The sequence below is a fragment of the Opisthorchis viverrini genome (assembly GCF_000715545.1).
Source record: "Opisthorchis viverrini unplaced genomic scaffold opera_v5_473, whole genome shotgun sequence".
In the NCBI taxonomy this organism is placed as follows: domain Eukaryota; kingdom Metazoa; phylum Platyhelminthes; class Trematoda; order Opisthorchiida; family Opisthorchiidae; genus Opisthorchis; species Opisthorchis viverrini.
The window spans coordinates 35,874-63,521 of record NW_008752136.1 but is presented as its reverse complement, the minus strand read 5'-3'; the positions used below and the strand labels follow the sequence as shown (position 1 = coordinate 63,521).

Genomic DNA, 27,648 nt, shown 5'->3' with positions numbered 1-27,648 from the left:
ATGATGATGATGATGATGATGATGATGATGATGATGTACTGGGTCTCTCATATGACCATGGCTTTGCTGGAGGTCCGGTGAGAGATCCTTTCTGGCGACACCTCAGCGCACCTTTCGACGCCGGGTAAAACAAAATGTCCGTGCAAACCGCTGGGCGTAGTAGGTCCGAAAAGACGATGGGATGAGAGGAGTTAGGAATGCTGGAAACGTCTGCAGGTTATTGCAGTTGGTTCGTCCAGCGGGTATTCGGACACCTTCCCGCAGCGAAACGATCAAGGATCTGAATGTCTCGGATATTCAGCGGAAAAGAACGTATGGGCATATGGAAGAGTGCTCCGAACAGTTCAGTTAGCCACCTGCCATCTCCCCTCCGAACCTTCAGCCTTTGGCAGAAATGTGGACTGTGAAAATGGAGCCGGCAGGCCTCGTAACTGTTCGAATGTATATACCTTCCAAGCATCACCCGCTTGTTCTTGGTTCGAACGCGCTGTGCTTTTCAGCTTTTCAGCATTGGTTGGCTTCATTCATAGGACGAAATCTCAATTCAGAAGGGTTGTAGTGTTGTATTTTTGGGAGACCCAGCTTTTTCGGACAGATAATATGAGGCTTCTTCAGGGTTTTGACCACCAATATCTCAACGTTCCTGGTGTTTGCTAGCCTCTACGGATTTGCAACGAGGTAATTAGAAAATGGATACTTGGTTGTGTGACAGATACCTCAGTCACTGGAAATATCCAACACTACCAACTGCGGTTGGTCGGCCATGGGCTACGCATGCCAGAACAATTTACCAAGACGATTAGTATCCTCTTTGCAGCCCTCAGAATGGCAAAAACCGCAAGATGGACAACGTATGACTTGGCGTAGGTGTGTTAAAGAGGTTACGAAAAGTTAAGGTGCTGTTGGTTTGGTACGCTATTCGGGATCTTGCCCCGTGACCCCCCTGCACTTTTCTGGAGACACTGAAAGGGACGGAGACTAATCAGTGTCAGTGGCATTCGTGCTGTCAGTCACAAATGGAGCAAACATGATTAGAGTTCGTGCACTGGCTCCACCAGGTACACTTCTATAAGAGCTAATACAACTACGGAGGTCTGTAAAATTTTCCACGCTCTCAATTCTTTCTCTTTGAATTGTAAGGGATATGTTCTCGGAATGCATGTATGACTGTGCACTCTGAAGGTGCAAGACGCATGCCGAAAGATTGTATGACAGTGGTCAGTCTGTTCAACAGGGCATGTGCTTCGCCTTCGTCTTCAAGGGTGAGGACAAAATCGTGTGCGTACTTCAAGTTGGCAAGGTTCTTAACGGTAGCACTTTAAACATCGGGGTTTTGAGGACCTTCCAACATTTGTCTCATTATTTTATTGACTACAAAGTTGGACAAGAACGAAGGGAGTGGACATCCTTGTCGGACACCGCCTTTTATAGAGAAGATTTCTGAGAGCTCACCATGCACCCTCACACGTCCAGAAGTATATGTTCACATTTTATTGACACAAAGTTGGACAAGAACGAAGGGAGTGGACATCCTTGTCGGACACCGCCTTTTATAGAGAAGATTTCTGAGAGCTCACCATGCACCCTCACACGTCCAGAAGTATATGTTCACAAACTTCTGGTGAATGTCCTGTTTAGCAAGTGGTTAACACCACTGGTGGATGGTTAGAATAGCACGCATCTTTGAAGTTGAGGAAAACCAATTTTATGGGTCATTTGTTCTAACACCTGATGGAATGTGAATTTGTGGTCGGTGCAGCCTCCATCCAACGAAATTCCGATTGTCCACGGGTTAAGGATTCGTGTGCGATGAAGAACCAGTAACACCAGAAGCCTTGTCACCACAAGAGTCAAACTAATACCTCTGGTTAATGCCGTCACTGCGAGTACCATTTTTGAAAATGAGCAGTACTGATGACTCAGCTTAGTTGTCCGCGACGCTCTTTTTACCAACTAGGGCTGGGGAACTCACCATTATCGTAGAGCACAGCAGGTAGAAGGCTACCAGATCAGTAGCACACTAACGCTTGGAGAGAAATATACGCTCAGACAACTCTGAGGCTAAACGAGGCTCAACACTGACAACCCACCCCTCCGGATTGGAAATAGCAGGTGGCCAATTGTTATTCGAAATACCCTACCCACCAGCCTAAACATTCTCTTTTGCTCTCCATTTCTGTCACTGGTACTCTCGCTGACTGATGTGCCTTGACATTGAAAATCAGTGTTCTATAATTCCCCTAAATCACTTATCAACAACATGTAGTATGTAGGGCATTCCGGAGACCTGGGTGTGCGGCTAGTCGCAGGCTTTCGTTACGAGAAATGGTCTTCAAAAAGAGCCACCTCACCCGATCACCATTCACGTTTTGCCCTCCTAGGACTGCGGCTTGGCCTCTCCAGGAGACGTTAAATGCAGAGTAAGACAGCATGTTAGTAGACGATGATCAACTGAACCTTCCGATGGGTGGCATTTCCAGTGTTGTTGAAGACACGTTCAGAAACGATTGTTGCTTTAGGGGCTTCATGTTGATTGGAAGTCATTGTTTGGCATCCAACCGAGTTTGGTTACTGTTAGTTTTCTATCTTGAAGGAATAGGCGGATTTCCTTTCCCTTCAGGTAAACAATAGTCTTTTTTGTTTTCAGCTGGTTGCGCAATACGTATATCCTATCGGAACCCCCTTTCAGAGAATTATTGCCTCTGCCTTTGCGAACCCAAAGCATTTCGAGGAATGCAATGTTGATGAATCCGATCTTGCGGCCGACTGCTTTCTTCACAGACCAAACCATTAAGCATGTGTTTCCTGACAGAAATGTCAGTGATCGCATCATATGGGGATCGACGCTCAATACGGTGTTTTCCCCAATCCTAACCGGACCCCTCTATGCACTCGAGGCACCCCTTATGTTTCGTACACCGGTATTTTCACTAACCGGCGAGACTCAACGGAACTGTTTGTCCAATTTGCCACTTCTCCGACGCGCCTCACATCTTCAACTCAGTGATGCATCCACTCAGTTGATTTTGGAGAAATCTCTGGGTTATGGAGCATTTGGTGTCGTGTGGTAAGATGCCTTTAGCACACTTCACCTAAAAAAATTAACCAGGTTGGTTGTAGATCCAAGGACTGGGAGGCGGATGGCTCTCAAACGGATCTCATGTGTGTTTGATACCTTGGCTTCTGCCAGAAGAGCCTACAGAGAACTCTATTTGCTGAGCAACCTCAGACACATCAACGTATGTCACTTTTCGTCAAATACATGATTTTTTTAGGTTGTTCAAATGCTGGATATTGTCAAGGTGGACAATTTCGCTGAATTTAATGATGTGTAAGCTCACTGTTTTTTTGTCCTCACAAGTCCTCCATACAGATGCTTCCTTTGTGAGTATATGGAAACTGACCTGCATAAAATTATAATTTCCAATCAACCTCTCTCGATTGAGCACGTGAAGTTGTTTACGTATCAGCTACTTCGAGGTATGCATGTTGGCTAGGTTAATTGATGCCATAGGCCTGAAATATTTACACTCGGCTGGTATCATGCATCGGGACCTGAAGCCTGGCAACCTTCTGGTCAATTCACATTGTCTTCTCAAGGTTAGTGAAACCGTCCACGTTGTCCAGTACTTCCATTTCAAACCTGCACGTGAATGATGTCATCTCTGGTAGATTTACCATCAGGTCTAGTAGAATGTAATTATCTCTTTCGAAATCCTCATCGTGAACATCCATATATAGAGCGACCGTTCCTGAAAGTCCAGATAAATAGCAAAACCACGTAGTGATTCGCACTGATCGATTTCATCATACAATTACCAAAATTTATTGGATCGGCACATTTTAATCACCCGAAATTAGAATCAGGCGAACTAATTTTTTCGACTATATTGAAATGAAACTATCGGAAACCCATCCAGCGCAACCTGGCACCACTTTAAAAGCTGTCGTATTGTTGTCGTAAACAACGAGGATAAGTTCTTCTATCTTCGTTCAGCTTCGCTTGTAACACATCCTATCTCGGCCACACAACCGTCCGGGGGGGGGCTGCACTGTTTACGCACAGGATCCAACAGGAGTACAAAAGCTGCTCACACACTAGACACGGACCCCAATGTGCGTACAAATAATCTTCAGTGTGACCTTTTCAGTCGCACTCAACCCTTTCAAGACCTTATGCACACGCCCTGGGGACAGTTGAGGCACTTCGCCTAGTCATCGCCTCTCAAACTTTTATAGACGGACGATGCTAGTTGTGATACTTTGGTTCAATTGGTCTTCCAGTCGTATTATGGTGAATTTTAGATAGATTCCCATGTCAGCCGTAACATGATCTGTTGTATGGACATCTGGAACCCAGTGGGTTTCATAGACAATTTGTCTCTCGATGTTCATTTTCAGGCAAGGTGTGTAATATGTCTGTTGTTACATGTCCTCTGTGTTTGTATGGCTCTGTTTGCGCAGCACTGTTGCATCGTTTTCGTTTTTTCTGGCTGTACTACTTTCACCGAAACGTCAAGGATACTCTGCTTCCTGGACATTTCCAAGCTACCCACCTATATTCTGTTTCACATCTAATGCCTGTTGTATTTGTTCTCCTTCCCACATAGATTTGTGACTTTGGCCTAGCTCGATCCTGTCTAACGTTTAAGTCTGACGAGCAGGATCCCACACTGACCGTGGAAGTAGTCACTCAATTCTATCGGGCCCCAGAACTCTTGCTTGGTTCTTCGTTTTATAATGCCGCCATCGACCTCTGGAGTGTCGGCTGTATTCTGGCTGAATTATTAACACGGAAAATTTTATTTCAAGTAAGTCATTCGGCTGGTCGTCTGGCCACTATGGGAGCGCATAAATGCATCACGTTACGGATGTACAGCCCATTCCTCGTGTACTTGGAAAGAATTGTACGGTTAGTATTCGACCTAACGGAGTGGCTGGCGACATAGCTTGTGGAACATACGGCTTCAAGTTCAAAGATATAAGAAAATGAACCCTCCTTTGTAACTGATCATTAATGTGCTACGACACAAAAACAGCTGTACAGTCGCATGTGTTTTGCCAGTAGACCCACAAAGGTTGTGCGATTGAAGTTCAAGATTGCTTTCTATCAGCGTACGCCAGTCGTTATCACTTTGTTCACAATGAAGCTGTGTCGGATGCATCTGAGTTTCGTAATTCTCATCACGTGATGCCTCGTTCACTGTTTTCTCTGAAGCCGTGTTACCAACACAGTACGTAGTGTGCATGTTTTACGCCTCACAGAAATAGATGGTAACATCCCGTGACATACAACCTCTGTTCTTGCTAATAAGGTATTCTGAATTACCATTTGTTGACGTGTGTTCCGAAGCCTCTCCTTGCTCTCAACTTATACCTTTTGGCACCACCAACGTGATGGTTTCCAGAGGAGGCATTTCACTCCTGGAATGTATAAATCTTGGCGGTCTCACGTGCCTCGCAAGTCTAGTCACTGTCTGCCCACAAAGTTAGCGTGACTCAAACGAAGGTGCAGGCAAATTGGGTTCTAAAGCAGAAGACTGAAGACGATGGGAACGGTTCGTGTCACTGTTGCCTGTCTTCTAGGGTGTTTTCTGCTTTTTTCTCTACATATAACTGGTGAGTTTGCAGCATATCACTGCAGATCAGTATTAGTGGCGTCCTTGGTTGTACCTCTTATCCAGGTTTTCCGAATATGAATCTAGTCCCCCAGGTAACTCAGACTGTATTCTACGCAAGCGGCCATTAATTCACCAGCAATGGGTTATTCAATATACTAGGCCGTGCCTTGAAAAAATCGGTATATTCGCATAGTTCGCAGGTATTATTATCGGTGTTGGGCAAGTGTTCCTTCGAGCCCATACAATCGAATTCTCCCTAAGTTGTCTACTTATGGTTGCCATCTTGAATTCACTCGCTTGTTCTCTATATTGATACGTTGGTCTGATCCAATGATCTTATCAAGACACTAGTTTGTTATCTGCCCGGGCGTGCACTCTACGTATTTCATATTTGCTTCTGCATGTCATACTGGTAATTCAATCCTCAGCAGCCAGGCCACTTGATACTACAATCGCTCGGAACGAAAGAAATAAGGACAGGAAATATTAGTTCCCAACTTAGTTCTCCGTTTTATGCTACTACTAAACATCCCGTGGAGCTAGTTCACGCCGGTTTTAAACAACCGGTGGTCAGTCATGCATCCTCCAGGTTGTCTTTGGCCCGATCTGAGATAGGTTTAATTTGTTTTAGCTGTATCCTGCCGGAGGATTAGGTCGCTTGTATGATTTCTCGAATCGCCGGTGCCCAAACACGGCGTTTGGTGACAAGCCTTCAAAAACGTCTATCACCGTGGCGACAGTGTCAATACTGGTGAAGTTTTGGAGTAAGAACAGCTCCGATTGTGTTGGCCAACTATCTGAATTAACGTCACTATAACAGAGCACGGACTCGTCGTTCGACGTACAGTTTTGGTGGCTTGCTCTCAGACACACTAAAACACCCGTGATTGGAACCCCCTATTCTTGCAAGTGCTGGAAACGGCATCGGCCAGGTTTCTTAAACATCAAGTAAAACAGTCTAAACAGTAGACTGATGGGTCAGTTTCCCCTCAATGCGACACTACGCGCATTATCCAGTGCAACCGTGACTTTGACTTGGCCGTGTGTAAGGATGCATGGATCAAGATTTTGAACCCATAAGCATAATCCAGCGTCACTTTAATCATTGTGACTGGTACTTCACTGCTGAATGTTGTTGAGAAAGCATCTCACGTTTTGGATTAAAAGAAGTGACCGCGCGACGGAATTGGACCCACTCTTTAAGTCATTAAACACCGAGAGCATCGTGTTTACATACAGTGATGTGGATGTTTGGAAATCCCGCCTGCTACTCACAGCACAGCCGTCAGCGCACGAGAAAGGCATTTGGTTTGTGATGTCTGTTGCGACAAGAAGTTCTGTCTATTCTGTTTTGGCGTCCAGCAGGCCACCTAGGATTTATACCCCGCAAGTTACCTGTTGGACTTCGACCACGTGTCTGTATTCACCATTTCAACCAGAGAGTCGACTACGTGAATGTTGTTCTTGCATATTTCACGTATCCCCTGCGGTTGGCTCAATGGTTTCCAATAAGCTCAGTGAACATCACTTGCGTGACTGATAGCCAACCAGGTGACCCAAATACATATAAAATAAACCGAGTGCTGAATGGGATTTCTGGTATGTCCGTATGATACCACCCTGCTCTACTGTTTACTTCAGTCATTCAGTCACTCATTCCTCTCACCTGCTTCAGCCAAGTTCCCAAGATTCATTCATATAATCGCCAACCTTTTCTTTTATTTTACCTTAAATGAAGAATGATTTTCCTTCATGATCGTTGAGAGTGACCACCTCTTCACATTGCCATTGATTATGGTGAATAACTCAGGTCCTCGTTAATTCCACTTGTGTGGCGCACATCACGTGGAAGAGTGGGTATATAAACGTCCTGAAGCGGGTTCGAACCATCCTGAATCGATTCAGAATAGAGTGGACTGTTGATGCTTAACAGAAGTTCACAACTTATGGTTTGGTAGTATTCGTCAATGTGTTTGCCCTTACGTAGCACTTCCATCCGTATGTGTCAGTAAAGTTTAACTTGTCCACGTTTTGGCCCAAAAAGTACATTTAATGTAGTTTTTGTACATTATTGTAAATGTCTTTTGTTTCAGCGTTTGCAGGTCGTAGAAATCGGTTTCGGTGGGTCGCTGAAATTGCGTTACTTGTCGATCCTACCTATAAGGGTTTATGGACCGGTCAACTGGGAAATAAAAATTCTGAATTTTCAGTCGGTTAAGCTTAGTTGTATCATAGGCACTGGTGAATCTCAGTTGATCACCTTTTTCATCGTACTCTCTCGGCGTGTAGGTACAGCGACAACCCGAACGAGCGTACACTTCCACGCAGACGTGATGTGTTTAACAGTAGCAAACCCTGTTCTTAATGCAAGACTACTCATAAAGTTTATGCAAACCCTTCGATGAATCACTACAGGTTTCTCTTCCCTCGGGACCCACCATCTAGATGTAGTTATTAGATCATCGGCGAACGAAATCGCAACAGTGCTAGCCACTGCACATCATGCACACTGTTCACAGCTGTACATGATGATGAGGATGAAACTGGTGAACGTCCATTCGCCAGTTACACGTATGGTGTGTGAAATCCTACCCGTTCTCCATGTTTTTCTCCTCCGCTATTCTAACTATGATTCCAGCCGTTCACCGAATTCAAGATCAATTTAGATCTTTTGTGGACAGAACTCCACAGCCATTATGCTGAAAGGCTGTCGAAATTAGGCAAACATAAGCAACATATTTTCTGTTATGCAAAGTTCACTATCAGGTAGCACTAGAAGTCGACACTTTCACATTCTCCCGCCTAAATGTTGAAATTTTGTCATCCCAGAGATTTGGGATTTCTAGCCCATCTACTCGTGATACTAAATGGCTTTCTTCAGCCACATACGAGGTTTCTCGAGATTGCAAACTTTCTTAATGTTGGACTAGGTTGCGATTTTTCCGCCTGGTTTAACTACATGTATTTTTTGCAACAGCAATGTGCTGCAAGGCACACGAGATTAACTCTGTGTTGAGTACACTGTTTGCGACCACCTTTCTTAAAGCGGTCGAAAAAATGTGTCTGCCAACTTTTCCTACCAAGCGAATTTCGTTGGGCATCCGCATGCTATCCCTCAGTTGACCAGAGTCAATTATCTCAACGAGATGGTCACTCAGTGAAAAGTAATAGTCACGATAGAAAACTCTTCATTTAGATCATCACCATCATCGGAGAGAGCAACATCAATGTTGACACTGGTGCTTCATTGGCGTTACTTCTAGTTACTTGTTGAATCCGTGAGCACCACACGTGTGGAGTTGAGCCCAATGCTAGTTATCAATCTGACTAATCTAATGGTCTAATAGGTTTTCGTACCATCCTGATACACACAGCATGATCTGTTGGGTGTTTTTTGTACACAACATAAAAATTGATCAAAAATTTAAGGAACAGCTGCCACGTGTGATGTGCACTGAAAATCCGAATGGGCTGGATTGAACGGGAGAGTAGAAAATGAAGAAACACAGATAGCATCATTTTTGGGAAAATTTTGGTAACAATCGGTAGATTTATTGCTGGACAACGTTTCGCTTTTGACACAAAAGCTTTGTCAGGCCAAGTGACTATGTTCCGAGGTTGGTCGAGATTTAAGGCGGAAGGAGAACCAATAAGCTAAGTCAAACTAAGTTTCTGTTGGGTGTCGGCTGAGGGATTTTTGTGTTTTAGGGTGGGTGAGCAAGTGTTGGGCCGATGGGGAAACCTACTTGGGTTTGAGTCCAGCCTTGGTTCTAGTTCTTCTGATTCGGTTCACTTGATGGTCCCTCTTGAACGTCATTTGCACTTTCTGTCTGTCTGTCTGCCTGTGTGGATGAGCTAAGATAGTTGTGTAATGGAGATACTGTGAACTTTGGTCGGGATGGGATTTCCACTCCCCTCCCTGTTTTTGCTAATGATTCCACGTGGATTGACAACCACACAATCATGGCTTATCTAAAACCGCTTTCCATACGCTCGTCAGTTCCACACCCTCGATTCTATTCTGCTGTGATGCTTAGTAATTTCCACCGCCACGGCTATCAGCCGCTGTGGTGTGAATCCCAGTCCCCGTCTTAAAACTTCTATATTCTCCAGATCTATTCCATGTCCCGTGTCTAAGGAATGTACCGGCATTGCTTAGTCTTTTACCAGCATTTGGTGCTCTCCTGCATTCCTTGGTGGTTTGTTTATCCTTCTTTTATGCTCACTAATTCCGGAAATTTATCCTATGTAAACCTTAGTGCAATCATTGCAGTTAATTTTATACACCCAGTCCCTAGACCTTTCAACCGGCAGGGGATCTTTCAATTGCACCAAAACTGAGCGTAGCGTTTTTCCTTTCTGGTAAGCTACTCGACAGTCTTCGAATAACCTCCTATGTTCCTGCTTTATATGGAATGACTGCCGTGTCAATCCACGCCGTGATACACGTGCGATATTTAGTTGCTTTACTCATCGTCGAACTCGTCATCATCGTAATCTTCAACTTTACTCACCATTGCCTTATGTCGGTTGAGTCTCCACTAGAGGGTGTTTAGGCAAGTGGCAAAGTAAACACAATCAATAACGTGTCGAAATATTGGTAGTTCGGGTGGGTTTGTTGGTTGTGGAGCAGGTGGCTGTTGATCTGTTCGTCAAGCTTGGCAATTGACTTGCAAATGTTTCGTCACCGTACGATAAGACATCATCAGTGAACTGTTGGGTGGGTGCGCCGTCCCAAAATAAAATGTCCACTCCAAGGTTTGTGCCATGCCCAGATTCAATTGTTAATAGTTGTCTCTCGACAAACAACAGATTTTAGTCTACAGCGTGCTTGCCATTGTTGGCTCTCTGCGTACTTATGACACTTTTATGCGTGTCATATGGCGTTGAATGTACATTTTTGCCATCTAATCTCGCACCAGACCCAGTATGACGGACACTGTGCCTGATGTGCGAGTTTTGACTGTGCTAGCGCCTACCGCGCCTTGGAGAGCATTCAACATTGTTTGTCCTTTCATCGGTTGTTGGTCTTCAGACACGTGCTTCCATATCAAAATTTTTACGTACTTTGTAATTCATCTCATCAGACTGGAACCATTCTTGGCATGATTTCGAATGAGACGTTTCTCTCTTGTCTCCCATATTCTCCTGTTACTCTTTCGCATTCATCGCTTTCATTCACGTTTTATGTTTGTGACCATGCTCTTCGAAAATAAATGATAATAGTGGTAGTATTCTCCCAATGAAAGTTGTTCCGATAGTCTCTTATCTGTTTCCTTTAGGTTATTAATCACTATTTTTTTAGCGATATTAGTGAACAGCGACAATTTTCACCCAGGTTTTTTTGCTCGTGTGTTAGTTTTCGTTCATTTAATATTTACACACGTATTAGTCCCGCGTGCTAAGCTTAGAGTAAACTCACCATTAGTTGAGATGACCTTCATAGTGGCACCATACTCTGTTTTGGTCTCCGTGTTCCTTCTTTTGTCTTTTGTGCATCTCGAGTTTGTGACGTAATATTGACATGTATTTCATCTAGAATTATGTTTTGATTTGCTACTGTTGCCAGTGCATGGTCAACAGGAACGCTTTCGAAACCACATTCAGTATGTTTTGCTGTAACTCGTCTACCGAATATTGATTTTAACATTATACCTGACGTCCAATTTTCAGGTCGTGCCGCGTCTTAGTACGAGGGTGTTGTCGATTATCGAACAGTTAATTAATGTCTGATGTCGCCGTGGACTGGAATTTAATCGAATGCGCGTGACGTCGAATAACATAACATCCTCTGCACAAACCGCACTCCACTCTTCATCTGTAACCATTATAAGAGCTTAGGGGACCATCCATTTTATGAACAGTGATTGCAACCCGGCATCTAGCTACACTTATGGGAGCCTAAGATTACCAAATATTTCGACTTCCACGCCCGTCTTTCCAGTGCTGTTCGACCCGCAGGACCTCTACTGATCAGGCGTGCGATGGAGTGATCGGGAGGTAGTATGCGAAGCTGGAGCCGGTGAACTTTCTGAATCATCAGCTTCATAGCAACATTACTATTAGCACTAAAGTGAAGTGTTTTGCAGCCACAAAGTCTCCTTAGTTATTTTTAAAGCCTTAGTGCGAAAAAGGGTAGGAGTGGATAGAGATCCTGTTATTTCCAGACGCAGGTAATTGAGGGAAACTAACATCACGAGCCGTACTGGCTTTCTAGGCCTCCATATGGTAGTATTCTCCCAATGAAAGTTGTTCCGATAGTCTCTTATCTGTTTCCTTTAGGTTATTAATCACTATTTTTTTAGCGATATTAGTGAACAGCGACAATTTTCACCCAGGTTTTTTTGCTCGTGTGTTAGTTTTCGTTCATTTAATATTTACACACGTATTAGTCCCGCGTGCTAAGCTTAGAGTAAACTCACCATTAGTTGAGATGACCTTCATAGTGGCACCATACTCTGTTTTGGTCTCCGTGTTCCTTCTTTTGTCTTTTGTGCATCTCGAGTTTGTGACGTAATATTGACATGTATTTCATCTAGAATTATGTTTTGATTTGCTACTGTTGCCAGTGCATGGTCAACAGGAACGCTTTCGAAACCACATTCAGTATGTTTTGCTGTAACTCGTCTACCGAATATTGATTTTAACATTATACCTGACGTCCAATTTTCAGGTCGTGCCGCGTCTTAGTACGAGGGTGTTGTCGATTATCGAACAGTTAATTAATGTCTGATGTCGCCGTGGACTGGAATTTAATCGAATGCGCGTGACGTCGAATAACATAACATCCTCTGCACAAACCGCACTCCACTCTTCATCTGTAACCATTATAAGAGCTTAGGGGACCATCCATTTTATGAACAGTGATTGCAACCCGGCATCTAGCTACACTTATGGGAGCCTAAGATTACCAAATATTTCGACTTCCACGCCCGTCTTTCCAGTGCTGTTCGACCCGCAGGACCTCTACTGATCAGGCGTGCGATGGAGTGATCGGGAGGTAGTATGCGAAGCTGGAGCCGGTGAACTTTCTGAATCATCAGCTTCATAGCAACATTACTATTAGCACTAAAGTGAAGTGTTTTGCAGCCACAAAGTCTCCTTAGTTATTTTTAAAGCCTTAGTGCGAAAAAGGGTAGGAGTGGATAGAGATCCTGTTATTTCCAGACGCAGGTAATTGAGGGAAACTAACATCACGAGCCGTACTGGCTTTCTAGGCCTCCATATCGTGTAGCGACTTCAGCCAAGCGCAGAAAGAATCGTACAGCTCGGTTACGGAGGGCAGACCGGCCGGCTGCACCCAAACTTTTCGTGATCTCTTTCGCCTCCTTTTGCCAAGTCACACGGTTTTCGCCATTCTGAAGGTGAAGAGATTAACAATAGTCTCTTGAAACTGTCTTTCGCCATGCATGGCTCGTGGCCGGTCTACTGCATTCGATTGTACTGGGTGTTTTCCACTCCTGAATCAGTCATTGTACAACCAACCACCCGTTTTCTACTTACTTCGTTACGGATTCGTCGGTGACACCTACTACTAACAGTGCTTCTGGCTCATTGGTAGTCGCTAACCTAAAGACGCTGTAGGAGTACGTCTCGCAGCCGTACCACAACACGATCTGTAATGTAGCCTCTTGTATACGACCATGGAAGTCTGGTGATTTTCCGAGGTCTCTGTCTGTATGGTAAGCGAGATGTCTGGATGACAGCACATTCTGACTCATGAATTTCAAATTGGTGGATGCAAAGCGCATATCAAAATGTGGTGTAGTGATGATTGATTTGTCCAGTAACGCTTGTGCCTTATGTTCGTCTTCGAAGGATTGGACGATATTTGCATGCTCCAAACCGACAACGGTCTCTCCAGCAATGATTGGAACACCACGATTTCGGGCAATTCAGTATTTCTCATTATTTCGTCATTGATGAACTCGAACATATGTGTAGAGCGTCGACATCCTTTTCGAACACTTTTTGTCGGAAATCGCTTTGTCTATACACCGACGCATCTAGAAGTATGTGAACATGAGGAATCTTGTTCACCAGCCCTTTGGTTATCCACTTTGAGTAAACATGGTTAGACAATCTTCAATTCAAGGAAGATCAAGATTGTACGTTGTCTGTATACATGGAGCTGCCCTAACACCAAAATGTACCGTGTTTGAGGTGACCCCGTTTAATTCCTCCTAAAAAAGGAAGAGTCAGCGGAATTAGAAGGCCTTTTACAACGCTAGTCAACTCACTCATCTCTATGCTACAAGCAACCGGATTCCGGAAGCAAAAGTATGTGAAAACAAATAGAAGAACGGGTTAGATGATTCTTTTATCTCACTGAGTGAATAAGAGACGAGTGCAATTAAATTGCGTCGATAGGTAGCAGCATTCCAGTTTCATTTTCTACGCTCTCGACCCGTAATTAAGGAAATGCGCCCGAGCATCATGTCGGAGTAAAACGCCATTGACCTAGTAACCTTTAATAACCTCACCCAATAGAGACCCGACGGGAGCCGTCTGGTTTGTTATTCCTGATGAGGCGTGAAATCACCCCCACCAATGGAATCGGTTAACTGCCATATCGTTAGGATTTAAGGGTACTTGCAAAGAGACTTACGTGGAATCCACCATAAAAGGTACTGGCATACAAGTATGTGTTAATCTGGATCGCCCAGGTGAACGACTTTTCGCGGACGTGGAGAAAGAGACTGGTACACAGGGTCAACAGTAGAACGGACATTCCGGATGTTGCGAAATTCTAAAAAAAAATGCCAGGTCCCCTAGGGCACCAAAAAAGTAGCGTATGGACTTTAGCGTAATATCTTGAGACAGCATAGCACGCAGTCGCTCAGAATGGCTACTTCGAGTGCACCTGTCTATTTTCCTCTCTTCTCTAACTGGGTTCTTGCGAACTCGTAAGTGTAGATTGTGTATATCGGTGCAGTCAGTGATCCGATGCGATCTAGCGTTAGCAGTTTGCTTTTCCACGCACACAGACTAATTAATCGAATTGGCCATGTTGTTTCTGTGTTAATCAATAAGTGATTGTTGCTTGTATCTGTGCATTGTGCTGAATATGGCCGTAAAATACCTGTCGAGTGTTGATAGGCTGGCTGATTTATATCTTCTTGTGGATAAACAATCTTGTAGAATATGTGAAACGATATCTTGTACCACCCCATATGTTTCGTAATTGAGTCTCAAAGGTTAGGATATTGCGCAAGGTGAAGTAAATTTCTGTAAACAGGGTCCCTCATATGTTGTGGCCTAATCAGAATGATTCTGCCAATACAGGAAAGGGAACCGTTCAAATGGGAGTAACCGATATCCCGAGCTTTTCATTGATTGTACGTGAACTGGTCTGGCGAAGATAGTACTCTACAGAACAGTGGATATGAAATGCGTAGGGGAAGTTTCCATTCAGACCATTCAGACGGCTTTTTATGTTTAAAATCAAGCTTATTCATCAATCTAAAACCTATGTATAAAAATCGTAGGACTTCTTACGCGATTCGTTATAATGAGGCATAACTAAATCTCGACCATAAAGTTCCTTTATCCCACCGTATAATGGCACTCTGTTCACGCTATTGGATGCCTCGTACTCTGAGAAATTGACTCTAATGTTACTACTTCCGTACTGTCCGTTGGTTTGTTTGCATTGGTAAGGCACACCTGTAGTCCTCTTATCTAGAGTCTATCAGTCTACAACCTAACTTCTACATTATTGGCCAACGCTTACGGGCCAGAGGTCGGATATAAACCCGAAGTTCTCGATTTTATGAAATCCCCCACACTGGCCTGCCCCGGAAATAGCCCTCGATTCATTCTATGAAAGCGGAACCGCCGTTGGCGATTATAGAGACAATATTGATTAAGACTTGTTGGCACGTTTTGTGTTCACAACGATTATTGACTCAGTCGTATTGGTTGTCATGACATCCACCATGTGACCGATTGTGTGCAACCAATTGGTGTCCGCTTTTGCCAGTGTTTCATCGTTTTGAGTGACCCTGCGTGCCATATTCGAGCCTGAAAATAATTAGTGTTAGAATATCACACCAGTATTTCATTCCATCCTTACAAAGTAGATAAATAGGACTCGAAATTCCGAACTTTGTAAGCTGCCTCAGTTTTCATCAATGGGTGAAATTACCTTTTTTTCATTTCCCACACTCGACTAGTCTTCGCACCCCCAGTTAATGTGATGAAAAATCCGGAAATAATAGTCAAAGACACTGGTATGTTCCATTTTGGGGTGGGAGAGGGATGTTCAGCAGATTTTTATGCAAACGTAAATTCCGGATCATTAGGACTTTATAATCCCAAATGAACTTGATCCCTTCGTGACACAGGCATGAAAAACCGCTCCACATTTTATGTGAGTGGGGTTTGTTATAAGTATGGTGTAACACTCTCTAGGTATTAGAAAAGATTTGTAGTGGTTTAATCAATTTGGATGCGCTTTGGATGCTTTTGGAAACCATTTGAGCCTCAGCTAAGGACAAAGGATTGTCCTTTTTCGTCGCTAAGTGCTAGCTTGATAACTCCAAGATATCCAAAACCAGGGTAGTGTACTTTGTGGATTGTTTTTTGGTGAATGCATGCATGCCGCCATCCTGAAAGTTATTTACATCTGATTCTGGACGATATTTTAGCAATTCTTTGGACACGACTTACTCACAACCTGAGTTGACTTGTCTCGTACCCTTCAGAGTTTCGCACGACCCAGGCTGTGAATCACTGGTTTAGGTGTATTTGTAACCGAGCGACAAATTTGATTCCCAACCCGTTCGCTCGTTTTAACTACCCATCTTGGCTACTTAGGTGCTACGAAATGTGAAGCGCAGTGCATTCTGCCTCGTTCATGGGAATATGACCGTCTGCCTCGCAGAGCTCTTTTCGATCAGCCCTGTGCTGAGTGGAAGCGACCGAGATGTGGACAGTGCATGCCTTGACAGCGAAGTATGAAAACACAAACAGTCGGGTTGACAACTGCCGCCTCCCGGGATAAGGAATCCGAGACACAACGCACCGATGGTCAATAACACTGCCAGAAATGGACCAATCACGCAGTCAGTGGCGCTCATTTATCAAAGCTATCACTTTCAATGCGTAGCCACCCGATTACCGCACTAAATGAACATGCCATCACCTCCAAGGCTTGACTGTATCTCTCTCACTTTCCAGTGACGGAAACTAACAGCTGGAGCCATTGTGCATGTGGTGCACGGTTTATAGCTGATAAATTGAATGACGAGATTTTGACGGTGGACTCACTCGACCGTGCGCGTTCATTTCACTCGTGTTCCGTATTGTCAGCTGCTTCTGTACCATTAGGATTGCTATCGGCCGTTTTATGTTCTAGTCGATAGTGTGCAACACCATCCGTGGAGAGTTAACGGATATGTTTCACGCTCTGTCTTTTTCCTGAAACGTTCAAAACCGAGGACTCGACAATCACGCAGTGGCGCTCATTTATCAAAGCTATCACTTTCAATGCGTAGCCACCCGATTACCGCACTAAATGAACATGCCATCACCTCCAAGGCTTGACTGTATCTCTCTCACTTTCCAGTGACGGAAACTAACAGCTGGAGCCATTGTGCATGTGGTGCACGGTTTATAGCTGATAAATTGAATGACGAGATTTTGACGGTGGACTCACTCGACCGTGCGCGTTCATTTCACTCGTGTTCCGTATTGTCAGCTGCTTCTGTACCATTAGGATTGCTATCGGCCGTTTTATGTTCTAGTCGATAGTGTGCAACACCATCCGTGGAGAGTTAACGGATATGTTTCACGCTCTGTCTTTTTCCTGAAACGTTCAAAACCGAGGACTCGAACAGTTGTACAGTTTCTGTTTGCTCTGAAAGTAGGTACGCCCACCCAATTTGCTACGATTCTGTCTATGTCCAGCAAAGTCGATCTGCAACCGGTCAGCGAGTAGGAGAAACAATCAATATGCACCAGTTTCAGGGACAAATATGGTTTTCGGGTGTTCGTGGTTGCGAGATTTTGTAGCATACATACTCATATGTCTCTCGTTTGAATAATCGTCCTCCCGTCTTCGTGCGTTCATCGTGGTGAGTCCACGCCAAAGGCGGTAAGCACTGGACTCAAGTTTCGCTCTCATAAGAGCTCATCAACAGTGCGTATCCAGTGGCCGTGCCAGAGTTTGAACTCCGCACATCTGACATGCGAGCGAGCGTGGTACCACTACACCACCAGCACACGCTGGATTCATCCGAAATTTCACGTCATTAAAACCGAACATGTTCACATGTGTGACACTTTAAGGTAAACGCGTAGGAGCAACAGTGCGCAGTGGCCGTGCCAGAGTTTGAACTCCGCACATCTGACATGCGAGCGAGCGTGGTACCACTACACCACCAGCACACGCTGGATTCATCCGAAATTTCACGTCATTAAAACCGAACATGTTCACATGTGTGACACTTTAAGGTAAACGCGTAGGAGAGCGAAGATAGCGTCAAAATGATCAGCCTGATCACTTTGTTTCAGCCCATCCATTGGGCGTTGTGCCAGATGTTCCTGCGAATTGATGGGTTATTACGGTCTATCCGTTCTTGTTGCCGAAGAATTTGGTTTCTTTCCAGTATGTAAGCACTGGCTATGTTGTTAACCCTTGTGGTGTGCCGGAAGAAACAGGGTCCATAAGAAGTAAAATAGCAAAGGAGGGCCTAAAAACGATGGGTGACCAACGAGTTTGCACAGTGATGAATCAGAATAAATGTTCTCAAAAAAGAACCTGTTTGGGTTGGTTCATCCCCTGTTACTAATCTCTCACATTAAGCGGAATAAAAAGAACACGGAGTTGGATAGCATTTAACCACCTGCTGAGTCATTCAAAGTTTTCACAACTGTGAAGTGAATTCCCATTTCTTTGGTGTCGGTGACTGAGCAAACCTTGCACTCTTACGGCTCAACTCTTTTCGATTATTGTGCGTAAATAGGGGGGTTGTCGTCTTTGTAAGCTCTAGTGCGCCGCGGAATCACCTTGTGTCGTTTTCGTCAGTCTCTACTTGCGGCAATGCTGTTTATGTTACACTCAAATCCGACTGCAATTATGGGCATTAGGTATTTTCATCTCCATGGCAACCCATATAATTGCCTGTCTGATATCTAATGAATAACTGAAGTTTTTTTGTAAATTGAAGAGAAAATAATTGTATCCTCACATTGCATAACAGAAGCAAGTGTTTCCAGAAAATTCGGATGGCAGTAGAAGCAAAAAACCAATGACAATACCACTCGCACAATTTCGCAGTCAATGGAACGCGAGCGTGAAGATGTAACAAGTGGAAACATTTGATCATCTTTAGTTTGACTGATGTTCTGTCAAGTTTCTCAATGCCCATAATGTTTCCTGCTTTCAAAGCTGACGTGACATTATGACTATCAGATGTGTTTTGTGGCGATCCTCCCAGGGTCAACGGCGATTCGGGTCATCCAGCGCTCCCGGTGGATATTGTGAACTCTTTGTCTTGATGAGTTGTTTTCATTTAAATGCATATGTCCGTTCTCCCAAGAGACTCACTCGATGTTTGATTAAAGTCAACAACATGGTCGAATTTCGGGCCATAGTCTCACCTGATCAACACCTAGATTGTCTGATGATGTTGGAATTTCCTATCCTTCTTTTAAATTCCAGTCTATGAGCCCCTTCTGTCAGTTGGAGATGATATTCGAACTTCTCGGATCACCACATCCCACCGAACTATCCAGCCTCGTTGGATGCCCATTGCTGAGTGTTGAATTCCTGTTAAGTCGTTCAGTACGACCGCCAAACCACGCAGCACTAGCTTCCATGCTCACTCCTTTTCAACCTAACAACCACGTCACACAGTCGACTGAACCACCTGACGGAGATCTTCTGGCTCTCCTAACGGGCCTGCTAACATTCAGCCCGGTAAGTTTACACCCATGGTTTATCCACTTTTATGTCCACTGCTCGTGTTTCGTGCCAGTTATTATTCTAATGCGTATTTTTTCACATTTGTTTTTCCATCCGATAGACCAAACGCCTTTCAGCTGAAGAGGCACTGTCATCTCCATTCCTCTATTCCGGTCGGGCTCGTTTTCATAGTTGGTTGTGTGATTGCTGTCCCAGAACATGTTGCTTACCAGTCCTCAATCAAATACAACACTCAAACTCTACTGTTCTGTCCCATTGGCGTGAAGTAGTCCCATCCTTCAACTCATCCGGAACTCAGTACTCTTCACCATGTACTCCGCCATCCCCGTTCGCTTTTCCTCACCTATCCGCGGAACTCATGCTTCGACTCAATACTTTAAGCTTACTTCCAACACTGTCACCTCAAATGTCGACTGCCCCAAATTCAAATCTCGGTGCTTCATCTTTGCAAAAGTGCATGGAACCAGTCTTCATCAGTCAAGGTGGCCATTATCATCTGAACACGGAGGTTGAATTGTCCACTTTGATGGACGCAAGGCGTGAGTTGTTTCGCTGGTCTATACTCACACACTGTCCACCCGTCAGTCACGTTACTGTCTTATCTTAGCTCACTACATCGCTCTGTCTAAGTAATTTCGCGCGCTGTGGACTTACTTTTGCCATTATATGAGACGTTGGGTCATACGGGGTAATCTGTGGAGTATACTCTCAGATGTAAACCGCTTGTGTGCTGCATTTGGTATGACGTCTTATAGTCGGGGTCACGCATTCCATTGAATATTTTTCTCAATTATCTGAATACTTTTTTCAAATAGTTCTTCATATTACAGTCTAAATGTGCTCCTATTGTGCCCTCTTCATTTGCTGTGGATGAAAGTCGAGAATGACTAACTGATGTTCCTTTGAGCTTCTGCAAAGGCCGCATCATCATGATCATGATCATCACTGACAACAATACCAACGAGCTTTGGCTCTTCATTGATGTGTCAGTTTATTTGAATAAAGCCATACAAAAGGTGGGGAAGAGAGAGGGCCATTTACTTGTGTACGATGAACGCACGAGCTGTCTACATCCCCAACACTTAGGCAATTTTGACGAGGATTGACAACATGAACGCCGCCAATATTGGCCAGTTATCATACCTTCCAATACGAGCGCATTCTTTCGAAAATTGCGGCTACTGTTTACTCACGCTAGTTGGATCCGAAGGTTTCTTTCACCCATGTAGGAAAAAATAAGCTAGACAAGCACGTCATTCTTGATTAGATTGAGTTGGAGTTCGTTGGGACCGGTAGGTTGGCGGCGCTTGTAGGATAAAAAGCATTTGCATATTTTCGAAGCTGTCGAAGGCTCAGCATCCAGGTCTCCATTGCGGTTGGCAACCCGACTGAACAGCAGCTGGTCACCAGTTGAATTGCTGTTTAATCTATTCAGCCCAACAGTTCAGGTGCTATTGTTTTTTTATTGTAAATGAGTGGTTTGTCCTCATCATTCATTGCCTCGCTCATCAGAGGCTTTTTGGACCTGTTAAGCATATCGGCTGGAGTAGTTCACATCACCGTCCGATAGATTTCCAATAGCCATGTGATATGTGTGCATCTCACGCACCACGGAAATCTCAGAATAAAGAAGCAACGGACAAGCGCATCAGAATCCACACAGGTATCCCGGAACTAGCGACAGTGTGATTGCTCCACGCCACGTCAGCTAATGATGATGTTTTACCTACATTAGAAATTAGTTTGCTGTGGGAGCACCATGTAGCCAATCTGAAGTTAATGCTGTACGGAGATAATCTGGGATCATCGCATAAATGCTGCAGGCGTTCGACACTGCCTGCGTATCTCAATTTAAAAACGATCACTTAATCGAGCCCCACAGCACCGAGTGTACCTGCTTGTGCATTCATGTCCTTTTGGGCTCGAGACTACCCAGCGTTTAAAGCGCCAATTTACTGATCGGAAACTACTCCCGTCTAGGGTTGGGCAGCTTGACAGTATCTCAGCCCTCGTGCTTCCTTCAGGTGACATGGCAGTTAGGCACAAAAGGATTTTACGGCTGAACAGCGACGAATAATATCTCCATGTTACCAAAACATTATTAGTTTTTCGCCTGCCGTAACGAAGCGTTCAAAGCATAAAGATAACCGTTTTCGGGAATATTAGAGCTATAGTCCCTTGGGGTCTAAACGGATACGATCAACAGGCAGCGGCTATCTGCGGACCCATGAGATACTCCCACAAATGTTGCCTAATGAGATGCACACAATCAACCGTCACCGAACATCCAGGCTCTGAGACTTAGGGCAATGCCAACTATCGTAGAACCAGTTGCTAGGGCGCCAGAGCCTCAGCTGCTTGACGGCTGGGGTCCTGGAGCAAAGCTTTTTGCTTAGAAGCCTAACTGCACCGCAGGGGTGGTTGGCGTAAGTTTGTCAGAACTGTTTGCACTTTCAAGGGTCAGATCGCCACGGTGTTTTGCCCTCCAACGTGGAAGACGGTTACCCAAACCTCTGCCTTTCGGCCAACCTGGTATGACAGGCTTAGAAAATGTCACATGTACACTATTCAGTATAGCCCACTTGCGTACTGGGTTTCTGAAAACCTTCACTCTACAGTGAGGTTAGCTTTCTTCATGGCAGTAGGAGCTCGGCGGTGCGCGTCGGATTTTAATACAAAGCTGTGATGGCCACTTTCACCTTAAGCCTATCGCCTCGATCCTTTCATCGTAAAAAGAACAGAGCTGACTTGGTAATTGTCATGCTTTGTCAAATCCATTTGATACTAAAGAGAAACTTCGTTTGTTATTTATGGCAAGCCTATAGCGAGTGATGCAGCACGTGCGATCAGGGTTACTGACTTGAACTCGGTGGCAAACCAGCCAGTTTAGCACGTGGCAATCTCGTAGATAGTTGGAGTCGTACGCACTGTTGATTGTCGACTATTATTGGTTCCCATCTCTCTCCTGAAGCTTCCACTCTCTGGTAGAGTGATTCTTGTCAGATGTGCGCCCACTATTCGGCGCAGTACAAGCAACCCCTCGTTATAAGAAACGCCGTCAAGAACGGTTCATATTCTTTCTTGCTTCTTGTTACTGGGTGGTGTTCGGAGCGAAACAGGGCCAGGGCAATACGACAATGTTATGTATGTATACCTCTAACTGAAGGTTATTGAGCTTTTCAAGATTTTCAGCGCTTTTTGAAAGTCAAACAAACCGCTAGTTGGTTTGTACAGTACACAGCGCCACTCATGCTCCAATCACCGAGTCCACATCTAGTAATCACGTGTTGACTCACTCCTCAGGCGATGAATTCTCAGATGGAAGATTCGCTCATCGTGTGAATTACTCTCCCTTTTAGGGTACGTATTGTTCATTAGTAGTTTGAGGAGATTTGGACATTTGCAATGGGAATTTCTTCTTGTACTCGAATCCAACCTATCCTAAAACGAACTTGAAAACGGTGCTCGTCAATATTGCATCAGGCCACCTGGTAATATGAGCGAAACGACATGAGTCCGAAGCCGGGATTCATCATAATTATTGAGCTACAATGTTAGCTCATACGCCGTCTGTTGCTTAAATTTCCCGTTTAAGCTCACATGTAGCTCGATATTTTCCCCAGCTCAGGTTGTACAAATATCGTAATTCGCTTGCTATTTTAAATTTTCATCATCCAGAGGCTTTGTGGAATCTGATGGAGGACTACTTTCGACGTGATCCACATCGGGCTCGGGTGTTTATCAACACTTTGTCTCCTAATTTCGGACCGTTCTTATCAGGTGAGTTGTGCTTGCTTGTTACGTGCATCATATATGGCTGGCTTTCCTCCTGAAGACGTGGGCTTTTCAGTCAATAACAGAACACTTAACTGTCATTAGCACAGAGAAACCGGTGTTCACTGCTTAAGAACCGTGCAGTCATTCGGTTAATGTTCTTCAGGTAGGCCTAGTGCTCGTTCACCATAAGTAGTTGGGGTTGTGTGTCCAGCTTTCGGTTAGACAGCCGGTGTAGCAGTTGTTACTCAAGTGGCTGTTAATCTGTTCGTCGAACTTCACAATTTGCCCGCAAACACCACATCAGCAACCGGCGTGCGGTGGAGTGTATTGGGTGGAACGATGGTTTCTCCTCGATTACCAACGAAACCTTGTAAGCCAGTTGCAACGCTCGGTGAACAGTTCAAAGACCATCTAGTCGACAACCAGTGGACGTACTCACACGGACGATTTTTGGACACTCCGGAGTAACCAGTATGGCACTTCGCAGCACGACAGCCATCGACCTCTGCCCCTACTTGTATCCTATTGCGTCTTGAACAAAACGTAACAAAGGTTATGAAGATTCCACTCTGGTCACACCATTTCCTACTCTCCATCATACCTACGCGTCGCCAAAACGGTCGTTTGTGAACAGTTATATGTTATGACCTCACGTGGCTTGAGCTTCCTTTCTACTAAAATTTGCTCCCATACTTGGCTTCGGGGCGCTTATTCGGCGATTACGACTTTACGGAGTGCACTGGCCGTGGTCGATTTCAACTTACGGAGGACCTCCTCTGCAAAATTACCGCTCTTTGTCATCCCCTCGACTTTCTGTTACGTGTGCAGACGTAACACACTACTCTTCGACAGCTCACGACCGGTTTCGCCCTTTGTGGACTCACCAAGTAGGCGCCATCCCTTAGTTTTTGTCAATCACACATTCTTGTTGAGCCCCAACTGCACGAAATTCGACAAATACACTCACTCATCTGCACATCGAAGAAGTTTTCACGAGGGACTCAGCTGAATCCCGGCCGAATATCTCGTTTATGATGTGCTTCTTCAACTGAATGTGCCGCAGTAGGCGGCCTCGTGTTTTAGTTTGTACGATATTTAAGACATCACGATACGTTGCATGGGCGCAACGCACTATTCATAAGGTGGGAACCAAATTGGTGTGCATGTCTACATCTATTCATAGAATTTCTGGTATGTGGTTTGAATAGTGAGTTCTTGGAAATTTAAACGTGAGAGGAGCACTGATGTTCGACTGGGGTTTATTACATGATGGTTGCAACAGGAGCGAAAGCTTTGCAAACAGTAAATAGATATCACTCAACCAAAAATAAAATGTTAAATGGGATACGCTTATGGCCATGCAGATGGATATAAGATCAATCGACGCACATGGTCTCAGCCGTTGGTTTGAACAAAAACGAGAGTCAAAGTTACGGCACCAACTTTTTTGTTGCAACGATTAAGATAAATCCCTGCCTCTGGTTTTACCAGCTGCATTAAATGTTAATCGCTAGCTCAGTGTAATGTTTAGTGAAAGCCTCTCAAAAAGAATTGAATCTGTTGGTGCTGTCCACGACTGTACTTGAAATCTTGATGAGCTTTTGCAAGAAGAGCCAAAATCTCAGCACCCATACTACAGTATTCCACGTCGTTTGATAGCCATTCTACCATCTAAACCAGAATGCATCGCATCGTAGTGATGCCGTCGCCTCACTGCACTTCCGCGACAAAGATTTGGAAATCTGAGGAATTTTTAGAGGTCCACTTTCTAGCTACGCCGACCGTTTCATCGCACATGCAAGTGCAGCCTGTAGGGGCATCTGCTTTCTAACCAGGCGATCGATATGGCTGGTGTATTTGCATATTGTCCGTAGAAACCGCATTCGTTCGCTCCTGGTTTGATCTCATAGGAGATTTGAATTCCTCATCACGCTGATTTGGTTCAACTCCGTCCATCATCCCTCGAATCTTGCGCGAATCGATATCTGTATGGCTTCTTCAAGTCAGCCTCCGTAGAACAATGGTGCGCTATCAACTGATTCACTTCGTTCTGGCCATACTACCCATCCAAGAACAATGCGGGCAACGAAAATTATCCATGACAGTCGCTAGTCCTTAGTCACACTTGCTTCAATAACAACTTAGCAGCTGACAGGCCACAAATGTCCCACTTATGGTGTCCTGAAACTGTCTTACCGATTCGGATTTTTATCTTCCATACCATTCGTCCTTGAACTTGTTAATCCCCATTCGGATTGGTATAGATTGCCAGATTACCAAGCGCACCAGAAGCCAAAAATCTCCACACGAATGGACTGAACAGATCATCTGTCTTTCTTTTCGACTTTGACGTGATGCTAAATTTGTTGGCGCGTGCACAGCCTTGGCCCCTGCTCCGTAGGGCATGGATCAACGCGGAGACACGATACAATTAACGAGGAAACGTCGTAGCAGTTCGGATGCGTTAATCGTTTGTTGATCAGGTGGTGCATGACCTGGTCGCAGATCTTGGCTGTTGACTTGCGGACTTTTCGTTGAGGCTCGTGGAGACGTCGTCGATTCGCTATTGATGGTGAACACCATAGTCAGAAGTTAGTAGAAAGCTTCTAACCCTGATTTTGCAAGGTGGAAAGCCGAAACAGGAAACTGGACGACATGGAGGAATATTGTACGCTACATGAATGAATCCTGTTTTGATTTATTAGTAATCCAGGCCACGAGTTTCCTATGTCGACGGCAGTTGGCTCTAAATTTTAGTTGTCCGCACTTTCGACATCCCTGGGATGGTATGCCTACATTGGTGCAGAAGTTACTTTCTGTTCCCAGCACTCTGGAAACCAATTTCATTATTGGCTCACACCAGCTATCCCTGTTTGTGTCCTGGGTGAGTCTGCTGGCTATCCTCCATGTACACAGTAGGTCTCAACTGTTCAGTTAGTGGTTACTGGTCATCAGTTTTCGAGCTGCCCCCTCTTCTTCTTCTTCGCTCTCGGGTTTGCATCGGGCAAAAGTTGAGTTGGTGTTTGCAGCGAATTTCGCCACATCGACTTCAGTGAGAGTAAGTGGGATAGTGAGGTGCATCACAGAAACCAGTTACTACACTGTCTGGCTGTCAGGTCATTTTTATTATGTTCGAGAAACGGGAGTTACGTTTTTCCACCATTTCCATCCAACACTACCCAATTTCTCTTGGGTAGTGTATCCGTAACCCTTACTAGCCAGTCAAGAATAACGGATGACGCTCCAGTTTAGTTCCTCAGCTTTCACATCATTGCATTATCCGTCGGTTTTTCCAGGACCAGTTTGTACTCGATTTCATCGGTACCATCCTTGGGTTAGATACTGACTGCATTCTGTATGTTTTCATTAAATTACCCGATTCTCACCAGGGCTTCCGTATACTTATAATTTAACTCACTTTTGACTTACAGCCCATAGATAATGCGTTCGTAGCGCATGTAAATGAACTACCCAGTTCTGCATCAATTCCACTGCAATCGATTGCTGGCTCTTTCCCGTGCTTCTCCGTCTCTGGTCCTTGGAATATCCAATACTGCAGCTTTGTCCCGTATAAACTCAGCAATGCAATTGTACACATTAGTAGTGCTTCCTTGTGTGGTTATATCCCTTTGTGCCTGCGCTCATTCGGCGCTTTGTCTTCTTCAGTCCTGCCTTCGTGTTAGCTTTTGTTCACATCATTTTCTGATACGATTTTATGGTTGTTTGGTCGGCTTATCCTCACCTTACATTCACTCCGTTTTTCAATGTGGTTACCTGTTGCCTTCACCGTATCCATTACCGTTGCTCATTTTTCACCTCCCTTACATTGGTCGGCAAACGATTTGCTCCCTCTCACCGGCCCCTATCAATACTGCTCCCCTCTGTGTTTCATTCATTGAGTGTACACCCCACCCTCCGGTTCACATTTACCTCAGGCTCGCCCTTTTCCTCTGCTTAGCACACTATCCTTCCCGTTACAACTTGGCTGTGTTTCCCCGCCGATTTTTTCGATTATCTGACGCGCATTTATGAACCAGAACTTACCAATGTTCTCAGTCAACTCATCTGTGATTCACCCTCCATTTACATCTGTCGATCACTACCGGTTCCATCGTTTTTTACCTCATTGGCGATATCCTCCCACCGGTACCCTGCTATGCTACATAGTTTGGAGTTTTGTTTCGTGCATCTTGCACTCAACCTGGCTGGCGCGGTTCAGGTTCTACGCACACGATTAACTGTACACTATTCTGCAGCACTTTCCAGCTTCCTATTCTCCCTGTCTTGTTATGCCTGCTTTCTTCAATACAGACACCCGTC

The 27,648-nt window shown here is 44.7% G+C and overlaps 1 protein-coding gene across 1 annotated transcript; it reads left to right on the top strand.

Annotated features, from left to right (window-relative positions):
* Positions 1-2,906: 2,906 nt before the first annotated feature.
* T265_11301 (hypothetical protein) lies at positions 2,907-27,648 on the top strand (the record flags this gene model as incomplete). The annotated part of the gene is made up of 10 exons (XM_009177923.1): positions 2,907-3,067; positions 3,110-3,239; positions 3,276-3,331; positions 3,374-3,480; positions 3,515-3,600; positions 4,611-4,811; positions 19,288-19,545; positions 19,652-20,090; positions 23,230-23,331; positions 26,760-27,648. 10 exons carry the CDS (start codon positions 2,907-2,909, stop codon positions 26,768-26,770), a joined length of 1,551 nt encoding a protein of 516 aa, XP_009176187.1.